Source organism: Panthera uncia, chromosome D2 (assembly GCF_023721935.1).
Source record: "Panthera uncia isolate 11264 chromosome D2, Puncia_PCG_1.0, whole genome shotgun sequence".
In the NCBI taxonomy this organism is placed as follows: Eukaryota; Metazoa; Chordata; class Mammalia; order Carnivora; family Felidae; genus Panthera; species Panthera uncia.
Window position 1 is genome coordinate 52,874,391 of NC_064818.1, and position 15,298 is coordinate 52,889,688.

The 15,298-nt window shown below is 47.9% G+C and overlaps 1 protein-coding gene across 42 annotated transcripts in view; it reads right to left on the minus strand.

Annotated features, from left to right (window-relative positions):
• SORBS1 (sorbin and SH3 domain containing 1) overlaps positions 1-15,298 on the minus strand; it is a 116,652-nt gene that overhangs the window by 4,399 nt on the left and 96,955 nt on the right. For 27 of the 42 annotated variants that reach the window (XM_049645446.1, XM_049645450.1, XM_049645449.1 and 24 more), the window contains one exon: positions 1,623-1,681. In XM_049645446.1, the coding sequence (XP_049501403.1) occupies positions 1,623-1,681 (59 nt within the window). Of the gene's footprint in view, positions 1-1,622; positions 1,814-2,387; positions 2,448-13,355; positions 14,130-15,298 lie in introns of all 42 variants that reach the window. The other 15 variants (XM_049645436.1, XM_049645445.1, XM_049645434.1 and 12 more) reach the window with 3 other exon arrangements.

Consider the following 15,298-nt stretch of genomic DNA (forward strand, 5'->3'; position numbering starts at 1 on the left):
ACACACTAAGTAGAGCTCGAACTCATGTCCCCAAGATCAAGAGTCGCATGCTTTTCTGACTGAGCCAGCCAGGTGCCTCTCGTCAATTGTTTTTAAATGTGATGTCATTTTTCTGAAATTCTTGAACACTTTTTGCTTTCTTTCTGTCCCAGTGATGTTTGTGGTTAAGATTTTTATTTATTGTTAGTTGGCCTAAGGCCATGTGGTGTGTGCTGTTCTGTCTGTACTAACAGCTCGCAGGAGAAGGCTGGACTATTTGTGATGAAATCCTGTAACTGCTTTGGCAACAGGGAAAAGTTTGGTTTCATTTATTCCTTTGACAAATACTTAAGAAGCATCTACTACGCACCAGTTCGCAATTCTGTGTGCTCGCTATTCTGAAACACAAGAGTACCGGGCACAACTGTGCAAACGCGCCAACCATCTACTATTTCCAGCACATGCCAGCAAATGCCTGTGAGAGGGCAGGCGAGACTAGAGACAAGAGGACACAGTCCCCAGGAACGACAGGTTCATTTTCCCCTTTGCTAAACCAAAGGGACTATTTAATTTTGTGCATTTATCCAAATGTTTTGATAATTTGGTAGGTGGATCTGTCTGCCAGAGGAAAGTCTCGAATGAGGAATTAAGAGATGCAGAATGATTTCCAGTTGGTAAGCACATACATTTTTGATGTTTCCATATTTGCCTCCTGTCTCCATCCTACTTGGACTCCTTAGAATTCCTTATCCTCCTCTTAACTTCCACTGTGGCTGCCTTGCTAGCCTCAGCTCTGGGAAATAACTCCAGATATCTGCTTCTCTATCATCACCCCCAGACAGTGGAGACTGGCTGGCCAAGGTCCCACAGCCTTGCTGCTTGGGTCCCCCAATCAGCTCTAATTTTGGATGGGCCTCATGCTGCTCAGGGCACTGTTCCTTTGAGTCCTTTCTCCATGTGGGCCTTCTCTGAGTTCCCCAAAAACATCGTCTACCCTGAGTCTTTGCATGTTGTTTTCCTCAGCTGGGAAGACCTTTTACCTCTCTGTTGTAGCTCTCAAAACCAATTTGTCTTTCTTTTTTCTTTTAAAGTAATCTCTGCACTCAATGTGGGACTTGAACTCATGACTTCAGGGATCAAGAGTTGTGTGCTCTACTGACTAAGCCAGCCAGGTGCCCCTCCAATTTGCCTTTCAATGCCCATTCCAAATCTCCCTTCTTCTGGGAATGGAGTTTACCCCTATATGTTTAAAACACAGGAGACATCCAATGATTTTTTTTTTATGAGTGGATCAACTCTATTCATTTATCTCCAGGCAGAACCAATGACTCCTTCCTCCATATTCCCACAACACTAGGATTGACTCTAGTCAGCACAGCCCTCCTTTGCCCCTGAATGGCAGTTCACTCTTCACCGGTCTCTATCTCTCAGCAGTCTATGGCCTCCTTTATTTATCCACCCACCACCTGTTTCATGTTGGCTGATGGGAAATATGGCCCCAACTAGAAATCCTCAGAGAAGCTAGGGGCGATTTGTTCATTCCCCCAAATGGCTGCCCCAGACTTGGTCAATGACCCACTCTCTAAAGCCAGGAGTCCACCAAGCATGTGATGTGAGAAAGGAAGTTTGCCAAGTATACTTACAAATCTTGTGAGGTGTGACTCCTGTCTGGGGTGACTCTTCGCTGTTGGGCTTGAGGTTGCTGAGAAATGATTAAAGATGATTTATTGTCAGAAGGGGATACCTTGTGATGAAAGTCAAGGGGATGAGAAACAGTGCTGCAGTAATGAACAGATTTTTCGGCAATGTTTATGATCTCATTGCAAACTGCTTCCTGTGAGTGGCCCCGAGATATCCAGAAACCCCCATATAACAGTCAACATGGGGACAAAAAAACAACAAAAGAAAAAAAAAGAAAAAGAAAGAGAGGAAGAGATGTAACATTCCAGACGAAGCACATAAGTCCAGGGAAACAACAGAGTTGAAGATCCAGGTTAAAAAAATAGATATTCCAGTAGTGAAGTGCAGGAGGGATCCAGGCGTAAGCATGGAAAAAACAGGTAAGATACAGAAGAATTTGGGATTTAGTATGACTATTAAAAAAAACCAAAGGCAGCAGCATAAAAGCCTGTAATTAGTGAATAACTTCAAGATAGAAATGCAAGTATGTATTCCCGATCATGCACTAACCATTAACTTAATCCCACATGGAGGCAGAGTACAAATAAGGTCTCGAAATACCTCTGCTTTCTGAGAGGGAAGGGGGTGGCCTAATATTTCCCTCTAGGACAACAGCCATGTAAATCATGGCTCTGTGAGTTAGCCAGGCATTACTCCAGTTGAGACTCTAGAAGTCAGTAAGGATTCTCTTTAGAAAAGCTACAGTTCTTATTCAACAGGCATCTTACCACATAGCTCTTTTCAGATTCTGTGAGATCAGGTCCTGCTCTCAATGAATGATGAGAAGGCTGTGATCACCAAGCAAATTATAAGGGAGACATTTTAGCAGATGTCACATTGGAACGGATTCAAAATAAAAGTGTGAGCAAATACACGTACCACACCATCACACTCGATGACACCGGATACTCGTGGCCTATGGCGCTCGAGTTTCCATGACAACACGGTGGGCGCACAGGAGGAAATGCAATGTACAGAGTTAGAAGCAAGCATCCAGGCAACGGAATGGGAAGTTCGGAGCATGAGTGCAGTGAGGTGAGCATCGACAACACAGGGTCCCCAGATGGGCAGGAAAGAGACACAGAAGGGCTGTCTTATGGAACAGTTATGACCTTCCATAAAAACACACATTGGTCCTTTTGCTCTCAGCTGGCAGGCATCTATGGAAGGGCTGCTGTGCCGAAAGCCGTTGACTAGAAGCCTCCTCTGGCAAAGGAGGCTCATTAAACTAACAGGTATGCCATATTGGGGTACTTATGAAAACAGAGAGAAATGCTTCTGAAAAACTCCCCAGGAGTATCTGAAGTCTCAAACAAGACTGTTCCCCTGGAGAAGTCCGCACATGACACACTCCAGTCAGGTATGAGATGAGTTCAGATATCTCACAGGGCAGGGCCTGCTTCCAGAAATAGGACTGTGTGTCCTGACATAGCTGTAGAAATGAAACCATCGCTCTTCACTCACCAGCTCAGGTACCACATGCTGACATGGAAACACAGGTGCAATGATGGCCAAGCAGACCCGTTTTTGTAAATGGGTCTCCCAGAGTATAGGCCAGGAAGAGTGTTTGGAATCATTTCCCCTAGAAAGCATTCAATTCCAAACTCTCAGAACTTTCCCTAAATAAATATTTGAAAAGCCATCTTTCTTGGAGAAATGCCCCTGGTAATGTGTGCTAATAGCAATGAGCCACAGCAGCTCCAGGGCCTTCTCGAAGGGCACTCAGAGATCTTTTACATATGGCTCACTTGATTCAGAGAGGCCCAGGGCCTCCCTCGAGGTCACACAGTGAATTAGTGGTTGACTTGTTTTCTGGATTCATCTACTGGACCTTCTCTTTCATCCTTGGACCATTTACCATGTTATTAAGAGTGCTCACTGACACTACTTTCCATGAGTCCCACAGAAACCCTGGAGATAGGCAGAACAGGTTTTGTCATCTTGTTTGCTTTTAAAAGCCAGGAAGCTGACGCTCAGGGTGGTTAGCGCACGCCCCAACGTCCCACAGTGAGCGAGAAGTCGAGCTGCCGGGCTGTCCCGGGCACGCCACCACACTGCCCCCTCCGGCTCATCTCCACTGTAAATGGCCTCATTCTTTAGGGTGTCTTGCAGGACCAACTTCTACTCCAGACATCATTTTTTCCAGAAGGACTCCTGTCCTTCTGGAAAACCTCTTCAAGTTCTCTAACTTCTTCAAAACTGCCATCTTTTAAACCTTGGACTCTGACAGGAGTAAAGGAAGAGACAGAGCTGCCAGGGGCCTTTTCACGTTCCTTCTCCCATGTCTCAGGACCCACAGACCTTTGCCAGGTGACCTTGTGTGGCTCTACTTACTACCCATCCAGCCTCTGGATCAAGGCTTTTGTGTAACAAAGGAAAGTAATGCCATTTCCAAGCACTTGTTACGTGGGTTTTCAGGTGTCAGAAAAATGAAGTGTATTCTGGGTGACTAGGTGACACCCACGGGCAGATTTTGACAGAGGGAAGCTGCCTATCCCAGAGGACACGGAAGCCAAGGCTGTCACTTGATGGGATGCTGTTGGGCGCTGCTTCTCAACCTCTAGCATATGCCGGTATCGCCTGGGAATCCTGTTAAAATGCAGACTCTGACTTGACACGTCTGGGGTGCATCCTGAGACTCTGTCTGTCTACTGGCGATGCCCACGATGCTGGCCCACAGATAAACTTTGGGGAGCAAGGCTGAAGAGGACCTTAATTATCCTTCACTGAAGTTCTTTGGCTAGCTACAGTGTGGCAAGACTGATCAGTCTGGGTCACACCTCATGAAAATAAAAGTTGGCATAAAAACCCAAACTTCAGCTGGTGGCCTAATGACCTCAGGTCAAATGGAGAACAAAGAGAGGATGTGGACAATCTCTTCACATGATGTCCACAGCTTACAGAAGCCCTGTAGCATCTTACAATCAACTTAATCTCAAAGGAGGGACTGGCACTGATCGTCAAGCAAATATTTGGTGCTTAAGAGAGGCTTGGTGAATCACATACAGTAAAAAGAACCTGATATTTTATTAGCCCTTTTTTTTTTTTTTGTAAAGCACTTAAAAACAAACAAAAGCTTTAAAAGCACATGGAGGTCCATCACCTCATCTGACTTTTATACTAACCCTTTGACTTGGAGAGGGTGGAAAAGGACATTTTAAGGCTCAGGGAAGTGTGAAGGTTTGCACAATGTGGCAAAGCCACTGAGGACTGAGTCCTCAGTGTCTAACCGACATTCACCACCTCCTCTCGAGCCAAGTTGGGATGTCTATGATGATAGCAACCAACACCCAGCTTCTGCCCTTTGTGAAAGTAGACACTGTCCTGTCTCTTCCTGAATACTTTCTCTGCATGTAAAAGGTACAGGGTACGGTAATTGATATGGTCCAGTCATGAACTCAAGGATCCACAGTACTGGATGGATATTGACATAGCTAATACCTTCCTTGGTCTCAGGTCGGATCCAAATCAGAGGATAATCATCATCATAGCCTTCGCATTGAGACAAAGTTAACATCTAGTACAAACTGAAGTTGTCCCCGAGAGGTAAGGATAGTTTGGTTCCTTACTCATAGTGTGTGGGATGAGGGACAAAGGCAAGATAAACATTTATCCTATTAGCTAAGATTCAATTTCTCCCTGGTTGAAATGGATTCCTTATATTTAAATCAAACATTTCAGGTAGTTGAGATGTAAACCATTTTTCTGGGGGGTGTCGTGTGGCAGGTGAATCCTCAGGGGCAGTAGAGACCACTGATATTCATTGTAGGGTTTTGTCCTTTACTTTGAAGGCTGTTGACCCTCAGATTTTTTTCCTTTAGGTATAGATTTTTCTTTCCCTGGCCCCATTTTCTAACTGTATACAGCTTTATGTATCTCTTTCTCTGAACCTATGCTGTCCAATATGGTAGCCCATAACACTTGACATGTGGCCAGTATGAAATGTGCTGTAAGTGTAAAAATACTTACACTTTTGAAATACTGGATTTCAAAAACTTAGCACAAAATTTAGAATGCAAACTATTATCATTCATAATTACTATATTGATTATATACTATTATATCAATTAGTAATTTTATCAGTAGTTTAATACTATTTTAGATATGTTGGGTTAAATAAAAGATATTGTTCAAATTAATTTCATTCATTCCATTGTACTACCAGAAAAGTTTAAATTACATACATGACTCATGTTATATGTCTCCTGGGCAGTGCTGCTCTGCACCCTCCCCCTACTTATTTAAGCCTAAAAGTAGACAAAGTTCTAACAAGGACCTCATCCGGGGTTAAGAATAAAGGGAGTATTATCTTACGCCAAGTACATTTCAGACTCTTGGAGATGCGCCCCAGTTTTTCACGTTTAGAAAAACAGCCATCAGCCCAATAGACACACACACACACACACACACACACACACACACACACACACACAAACACACACACACACAGAGGCATTCCCCACACCCCCATCAGTAAGCAGGAGTTAGTTACTGATCCAGAAACTGCTTTTCCTCCATATTTGCACACGCACTCACACACTGCCCCCTGCCTTGGTCTGGAGGGCTCACTTTATTCTCCCAGAGTGAGCAATCCTGCATGGACCTGTGCTCTGTTTCCCTTCTATCTGCAGTGCACAGAAGTGCCCCAGGAATCTGACCCTGGCCTCCCTGGGGCTATTAATCCCTCTGGATCCACAGAACACCTGGCACTAACACGGGAGTTAGCAAGCATTCTCTTCCAGCTTTGGGTATGTGCCCAAGCCCTGAAGCCCCAAATAAACTGCCCGCAGGGTACAGAATAGCAGAAAGTCCTGGAGATGTGAACGAGAGTAAAGAACTCAACCTCAGTGTGGCCTTACCCCCCTGGAAGCATCTCAGGCCCCTTCTGCCCTCCTAATACCCCTGAGTGGCTCAGAGACGGCATTCCTCAATTCACCACACACACCTATCTTCTCACCTGCCCAGACCCCACCCCACCTCTCTTTCTGGTGACCCACACTGGCCTCCTAGGAGGAGACCTGACTGGGTATGAGGAAATCTGGGTTCCAGGCTATGACACTAACTCGCTATCTTTTGTGCAAAACGCTTAATGTCTTTGAATTTCAAGTTCTTAGTAAAATAAGAGGATTGGACATGATTTACATAAACATTCTTCTTGGCTCTAAGTTTCTAACATAAGAGTACATGCATCCTGTGAATTGAGAACCAGGGCTGGGCAGGGCTGACCTGCCTTAAGAACAGATGCACCCCACTCAAGGCCCACTGAGGACTGGGTGGAGGGCTTGTGACTGCAGCCTCCAGATGTACATGGAGAGCTTCCTTCTGGCAGCATGGGAGGTGAGGGGTTGCCCTGGACGGCGGTAGATTTGCAGCTCTCAGAACACCACAGGCACCTGGGCCTGAGGTGTCAGAGGCCTGAATGGTTTGGGCTTCTGGTTTTCAGCTCTAGAAAACCCCCATAGGACCCTCAAAATGGGACCCCACCAAGTTCTCCTTCAGTTTATTAAGAAAAATATCCCAGCTTAGGGGCGCCTGGGTGGCTCAGTCGGTTGAGCGTTGGACTTTGGCTCAGGTCATGATCTGACTGTTCATGAGTTCGAGCCCTGTGTCAGGCTCTGTGCTGACAGCTCAGAGCCTGGAGCCTGCTTCTGTTTCTGTGTTTCCCTCTCTCTCCGCCCCTCCCCTGCTCACGCTCTGTCTCTCTCTCAAAAATAAACATTAAAAAAAATAAAAAAAGAAAAGAAAAACACCCCAGCTTAAACATAAAACAAATTACAATCAACCGGTTCAACTATTTACCACCTAAACACAACCCTCTTGCAGACTACTCCACAGAGAACACACTACTTCGTTGTAATCTGAATCTGATTACAACACTAAACTCAAACACTCAGCCTTGTCCTCATGGTCTGTAATGTGGTCTGTTTCTCTCCTAAAGTGATCTGAGGAGTAATAGCAAATGTGTGTCCGAAGATGAAGAAATCAAAAGCTTTACAAGAGGATGCCTTCATACTCCAGGTACGAGACAGCAGGAGAAGCACTAAGTTAGAGTGCAAATTCTCAATTTTCTAAACTCTGGGTTTGTTCACACAAAGTAGAAGGATTCTTCCATTTTCTACCTTCCTCTCTTCCCCCACCTCCATCTTCCTCTCTTAGGTGGAACGGGAGAAGGAAGATAAAGCAAACTTTTGTTCCCTTTCCCTGTGGCCTGGTATCATCCAACAGGTATTTATTGAGTCGCAGTGACATGCTCTGTGCGGGGCGTGATCATCTCCATGCTATCTCATTTCATACTCTTAACAAGGTGGTCAACATTTACCTCATCTTACAAAACTAAGACCCAACATGCCTGAGTTGGTAACTGAGGAACCAGGACGTGAACCCCGGTCTCTCAGACACCAAGTCCTGTGCATTCTACGACACCCTGATTCTCTGCACTTGTGCTCTGCCTGAGGGACACATCAGAATAGCTGGAGAGGTCAGTGATCAAGGAGGTACTCCTTGAGGAGGTACCTCGGGAGGTACTGTGTGGCTACACAGGCATGAGGGTTGCTATGGATACCTACCATCTCTCCTAACACCTTTTTGGGGGTGGACACTTCAACTTTGGGTCTTAGTTCCCTACCCTCAGGTGTTGAGATAACACCTGATTATTTTTATAACTGTGGCCAATGCCTCTCCCCTTCCTGCAAATTGTTAAAAACCCTCTGTACATATTTAGAGATTTCCCTTCTGAGTAAAAGGAAAATGTTTCCAATTTTAGTTGGGTATCTTACCACTTTTTATTTCCTTTTTGTTCTCGTAAACTGCATTACATGCTTTCCCTTCTATTTCTAATTTCCATGTTCAGAGCAGGCCTAGGTCTTTGTTCTGATCTTTCTGGGAATGCAGCTAGCTTCCATGGATTCCGAGGGAATCCGCCAAAGCATCTTTCTGCCATCAGCTGAGTAGCTCTCTCTCCTCTCCTTTCTCCAAGGCTGTTCTTGTGCTTCTCAGATGCTTTGAGGATCCACATGGCTTTTCTGAATGCTGTTTTTACTGTTGACTGGATTCCTTCTCTTTGGGACCCAAACAAATATCACAGAAACTTTGTCACTCTTCTCAGCCCTCAGTTTTCTCATCTGATCATAAAAGGAGAACAGACGGGGGTGCTCTTAGCCTGGGCATAGGGCGGGGAGGCACGGACTCCCAGGGAGCCTTCGGACGGACTCAGGTGTGGATCTCCTGAAACTTGATGCAAAACTGTGTGTGCACTACCCTCGACCCAAAACTACTGTCCCAGAGTCCACAGCTGACCTCAGATTCTCAAAGGTTCTGTGACCCAGAACAGGTTAAGAGTTACTGGAGTAGATGATCTGTAAAGGTTCTTTTTAATTCAGAAATTCTATGAGGATCTCTCACACCAATTGTAGGAACTCTTAAAAACCACAGCTGGATGCCAGTCAGCAAACAGCATCTCTATCTTGGGAGGGCTCAATAAATATTTGATGATGCTAATGACAGATTTCCAAGATGCTCTTCTCTTTCACTGTCTTGATCACCCCAAACCTCCTTGGCCAAAATGATGCCTGATAAAATCCAAGAATTTGGTTGATGATTCTGAACTCTTGGGCATTTTCTTTGTATTTATGTCATTGTCTGCCCCCCCACCCCCGCCAAAGGGAAAACCTTTTCATTTTTCAGTTGTGAACATCTGCAGGTCTATAATAAACCACCTCCTTAAAATTTTGGATTTGTTCTTTTTTTCCCTTTCATTTATACAGGAGTTTTAGCTAATCGTAGAATATCAGTGCCAAAAACAACTTTAGTTCTCTTGTCTAAATCTTTTGTTTATGGATAAGGAAGCTCCCAGAGAAGGGAAGTGATTCATCCGAAGACACACAGCAGGCCGACAGCAGAGCTGGCCCAGAGCCCGGGGATCCCGACTTTCGACACAGCGCTCTCCTTTCTAGATTGGGGTTCTCCTAAACACCCCCCGCACTTCATCCACACCTTCCGCTGTCCAGAGAACACACACCTAATAATGAGCAACTGACTCAATGTGATTTCAGCTTGGGAGTCTACAAAGGAGTGAAAAGCCAAACCTTACACAAGTGTTCACACATCCGCACGGCTGGGGGGCAGCAGGGGTGGGGCTGGACAGGTGACTCAGGGGAAGGAAGCAGCAATGCAGGGACTTAGCACCAAACAGGGAAGTCTGACAACTGACTCACAAGGGGCACGTCACGGTGAGGAAGGGGACCGGACACAGTGTTAGGAGGTGCGGATGAAAACCTATGTGCTATACAGGAGCCCCTCCAAGCTCTGCTCCCGGCCCCTTCCCCAGAACCCCCTTCTATGTACCTGTGGACACACTAAGCCTCACCCAAAGCTCCCAAAGCTCCATACCCCTGTTCACGTTTCCACCTGTGGGTCTTGGCTGGGCTATCTGCTTGCCTCGAATGACACCCTCTTGCTGTTTGCCTATTATAAACCTCCCTGTGTTTTAAGCCCCAGATGAAATGCCACATTTCTTACAAAGTCTATCAGACTGGCACCTTCCCTCTCCAGTTGCTTACTATTTCTCCTCATCTTGAACTTTCAGGGTGAACTACTTGACTCTCCTTTCCTGTCTGCATCATAATTATTTGTGAACATGTCTTATCCCCCACCAATGGAGATCCTACTTTCCTTTCACTGGAGTCAGTCACTTGTTAATCTTTTCTTTCACTCAACAAATATTTATTGAATACCTTCCACATATCAGGAACCATGATCCCTGACCTTAGGGCGCTAACACTCTAATGGTGACACAGACAAGCAAAGGTAAGAATACAACAGAGCTGAGAAGTGCCCCCTAAAGTCTGGTGCAGGGGCTATGGAAGCAGAAGGTCAGAGCACTTAATCCAGTTTTACAGGGGCTGGGAGAGGTTGTTAGGAAAGATTTCCTGGAAGAAGTAACATCTAAGTGGAGAAGTAAAGGGCAGGTGGGAATTATCCACACAAACAAGCAAGAAGGTTTTGGAAGGTGAAGCTGGCTTGCTGTCTAAATGGCCAGATCACATGAGGCCTTGAAAGCCTGTGAAGGAGGACACTTTCCTGAGAGCAACGGGAAGCACTTGATGACAGTTATCCCTCTCTGTTTCCTGCAGCATTAGCAAAGTGCCTGGAACATCCTAGATACTTGAGTGAAAGAATAAATGATCACAGCATTTCGGAATGTCTTTTCACTTAAGTTACTCAGCTAAACCCCCTCACTTATTGGCCACATACTCAACCCAGCTTCCTAACAACTATAATAAAAGTGAACTTTTGGTTCAGTTCCCCAAGGAGAACAGCGACTGACAATTTTCCTGATCACACACACTGGCCTACAATGCATTTATCCCAATAAGTGACACAGCCTGAGGCCACAGCAAGCTGGCAGGCCACCAAAGAACAGTTGTCCCTGAAGTCCTTTCCATCTTTAGCTCTGTCATGCAAAGAGGGCCTCAAGGGGCAGGGAGCTTCTGCAGGTCCCCCTTTCCTGAGCGGCTGGCTCCGGGTCCCAGTCATATGAGGGGAAAGCACAGGGGTTGGGTGGGAGGTGTGTGGGCAGGAGCCCTTTTCACACAACTCCTCCAACTCTCAGAGGGAACAAGGCCAGGGCCCGGGGCTGTGCACACCCGTGGGGAAGGGGCTGGCCCTGGAAGAGCAGGAAGAAGGGAGGGGACAGGAAGTCGTACACTTGGGGTCTGGAGGCCCACCAAGAAAGGAAAACCAATTTTCAACAGGCCTGTCTTTCCATGTTGCCAGCTACCACCCCCAACTCCCATCCTCCATTAGGAAGTGGGAAGTATGCATCCCTAAACTCGCCCAGAGCCCCGGCACTACGTGCACTTCCTGGACGCGCTGGGTCCTGGAATTGGGCTGTGCTGGTGACTCAGGGCTGACAACAACGAGGTCTCTAGGCACTGTGGGCTGACTTAGAACGTTTACAGAATTGTTACCGTGTCAGAGACATTAAATTCTTCCCAACTAGTCCCTTCACTATCTCTCCCTAACCAACTATTCTTTCCTTAACAGGACACACCCTTTTCTCCCTCCTAGAACACACACTCCAGGAGCCCCTGCTCTACCAGGCAAGGCCTTCCCCAGGTATTGCTATTTTCCCTGGGCCCCATGCTCAGAGGTGGAAAAACAATCTACTTTATGGAGCCTTCTCACATACCAGGCACCTCACTTACCTCATCTAATCCTTACAACTACCCTACGAGGGAGGGAAGACTTTCGCTCCTGCTTTGCACATGAGAAAACAGTGGCTCGCTGGCGAAAGGCTAAGCCTGATTATTCATCACTATTCCACACTGCTCTTCCCGTGGCAAGATCTTCCACTCCTAACCATCAGGCTGGAGCTGGAGGTCTGGCCTGGTCTGTGTCTCAGGCCTCTGTCCTCCTGTGGCCTCTGAGCCCACCTCTGTTACTGCGGTCATGATGCGGCTGTGTCTGCCAATCTCACTGGAACACAGGTTCCTCCAGAGCAGGAAGGCGCTGACCCCTGAACCCTGCCCTAGTACAGGGTGGTGTCTACAGGTCTCGAATAAATATTTGTTGAGTGAATAAATGAAACTTTAGAGAAAAACTAGGGTTGCGGGCCTGAGGATCAAGCATGGTCTACTGTGGGCACTGTACATGGTAAATAATAAATGGGACTTAAGAATTCCATCTGATACTAAAGGCATTCTAGAATGTTCTCAATTCCAGAAGCAGCTCTAGACCACCCAAAATGGATAGCTGACCACATTCTGTTCCCACCCCATGCACTTGGCACTTCACACTCATTACTTCATGGAACCCTCTCAGCCACACTAGGAGGTAGAGCATCATCTCCATTTTATAGGTGAGGCTCAGAGAGGGCAAAGGACGCCCAGGCATAGACGGTAAGAGGTGAATGGGCATTCAACCCCAGCTACTTTGGAGAAGTTGTCCAAAGTCTTTGACTTCTGGGGTATTGAACAGCATAGCCAAAACTAGAATCATGCTCTAATTGCCAAGCTTACCCCCAGCCCCACCCTCCCATTTTTCAGCCCTCAAACACCCTAAGGCCACTGTGGTCCTTGAAACCTTTGCAGCTGACCCAGAGAGAAACTGGGCCAGTCCCATAAAAACCTGGTGTGTCCGTTCAAGGACCCTATGTCTGCCTCCCAGGGCCCCAGCTCTGGTCCCCAGAACCAAAACGCACTTGTGCATCAGGACACAAAAGCCCTGTGCTCCCACACAAACACGAGACAGGACGCAGACCTGACGCAGCTGAGCACTGGCAGAGCGCCACGGGTTATGGAAACAAAGTGCGTCTCACACAAAACCAAGCCACACGGAGCCACACTGAAGCCTGGTGTTCTCAGCTGTGTTAGAGCAAATCGAGGAAAGTCTCCAAGGCCTGAATGGGCGTGAGGAAGGTCTTCCTTCTCACGGGCTTTTGCACCGGGCCCAGAGGCGCCCAAGATGGGAGCAACTTCTAAGTCACCTCAAGAGGCCCGAGTGCAGACTGTCCTTCGCCTCCAACTGTCCCCAGCCTGACACCTTAGTCGATGACCCCTGCGTTCCCTCCTGGGTAATATTTTTGCTCCCAAGGCAAGCACAGGGCTCTCACCGGCATCCACTGGGCCGCGGGTGAGACGTCCAGCCCCCCTTGCACCTGAGACGCCAAGGCACACACGGTCATGCTGCAGGCCTACCTGGCTCACAGCACTCCCAGCAGCCCTCCTCTCAGCCTGCTCGCCACCTCTACGCGGCTCTGTCTGCTCAGCCTCCCTTCCCGGAAAAGGGCTACCCAGGGGCTTGCTGGGCCGGCTCTCCTCGGGGACGTGGAGATCTGAGAGTCTCTGTTCCGCGCTCAGGCACCTGACCACGTCTGAAGGTCGCAAGCAGCTCTTCTTAGAGATCTTGGGTGCTCCAGGGCATCTGTCACCTGCCTCCCGCTCTGCTCTCCTCTCACACTGTCCACGCTCTTCTTGCCTCAGCTGCCGCTTACCCTGGCTGCTAAAGGCGTCGCTGAGCTCGCAGATGACCCTATCAGAGCTCCCCGGCAGCGGCCGTGAGAAGCTTTCCGGGCGGACACCTGAGGGTGGCACGTGGATACCACTGTCCCCGTTGATGTGCAGGGAGGCCGGGGCACCGGGCACCAGGGAGGAGGCTTTGTGGGGGGGAGGCAGGGCCAGTGGGGACGTCAGGGAGCGTGGGGTGGAACGATCTGCCCAGCTCGAACGGGGCAGGCTGAGAGACAGGGAGGGCCCGGGCCTTGCCCACGAGGCGAGGTGGTCAGTGTTGTAGACAGAAGTCTCCGGCAGAGGAGGCAAGGGTGGGGTCAGGGCCAGAGACCGCCTGCCTGGGACCCCTACAGTCAGCGAAATCCATTCAGAGGTGACGGCGTGCATCTCAGGGGACAGGGCTCGGTGGGGGTGGGGCAGAGATGAGGGGGCCGGCATGAGGAGTTGGCTGTGACCGGGGGACTTGAAAAGAAAAGGAGAGAGAGGAGAAACAAAGGAAAGAAGCAAAAGGTACAAGTGTCAGCATAAAGAAGAAAGGAAAACAATCACAAGGGATATACAAAAGAGGAATGAAATGGAGAGGATGAGGACACTCTGGTGTCCCCCCAATGAAATCGTTTGGTGCGACTGGAGAGAAAGCAGAATGTCGGTGCACGCGTGTGTGTGCATGGTGTGTGCAGGTAGTGGAGGAGAGGTGAAGTGAGTGGTATGGACGTGGGAGAAAGGGGCCTGTCAGGGCACTTACAGATGGTGCTGGCCTGGTTTGCAGAGTCAGACTTTCAAAGGGACACATTTGAAGCTTCCCACCCCACCCCGCACCACCCCACCCCTTCTACAACTGACCCACAACACCACAAAAGGCAAAAAAGGTGCCCTGCCACTTCTTTGGGCTTTTATTCTCTCCAGAGTTCTCAGCAAAGAGCCTTCCAGAGAGGAGGATGAGTAGTGGAGTTGTCTCGTTCTATAGTCGTGCTTGGCTACACCCCAGTGAAAAATCTTGCCGAGCTCCTCGTATTATCACAAAGCAGAATGGCCTGTGCCAACCCCACACCCTCTCTCCACGAGATCTCAGGATATGGATCTCGTTGTGCAGAAAGCCCTGGGTCAGCCCATCTCATTCTTTCTGCCAAGAACCATCCCTGGGGTCAGTGACGGGCAGGTGGAAGAGGAGGAAATAATGAGAGGATGACAGAAAAGAGGCACCATCCAATTGTCATCCCGGGTCCAGTCACGCCTCTGCCACCCTCCTTACAACTGACCACGGTGGTGTGGTCAGTGTCCTCCACAGGAAGTCACTCTACCTTGCCTCTTCTGAACCCAAGGCCCTCATTCTTTCTTGGCTTTGGGAAAGTAGGGATGGATTTGGAACTTTAAAAAACTTCATGTTTTTTAAAACCAGTTTGTTCATGACGTTTAGGGATGCAAACATCTTATTACGCCTATAAACCTACTTCCTTTCAGCCCAGTGTAGCAATGCTATATGTTCCTTTCCCAGCCTGGTTCTTGCTTGCAAAGAATACTCTGGATCTAGTCTTTATGTCTGAGGACGAGAACATGCAATTCTCTCTTTGAATCTTTGTCTTCTGCAGGCCAGCCTTGGCCAGTAAGATGATGAAGAGAAGCATGCTGGG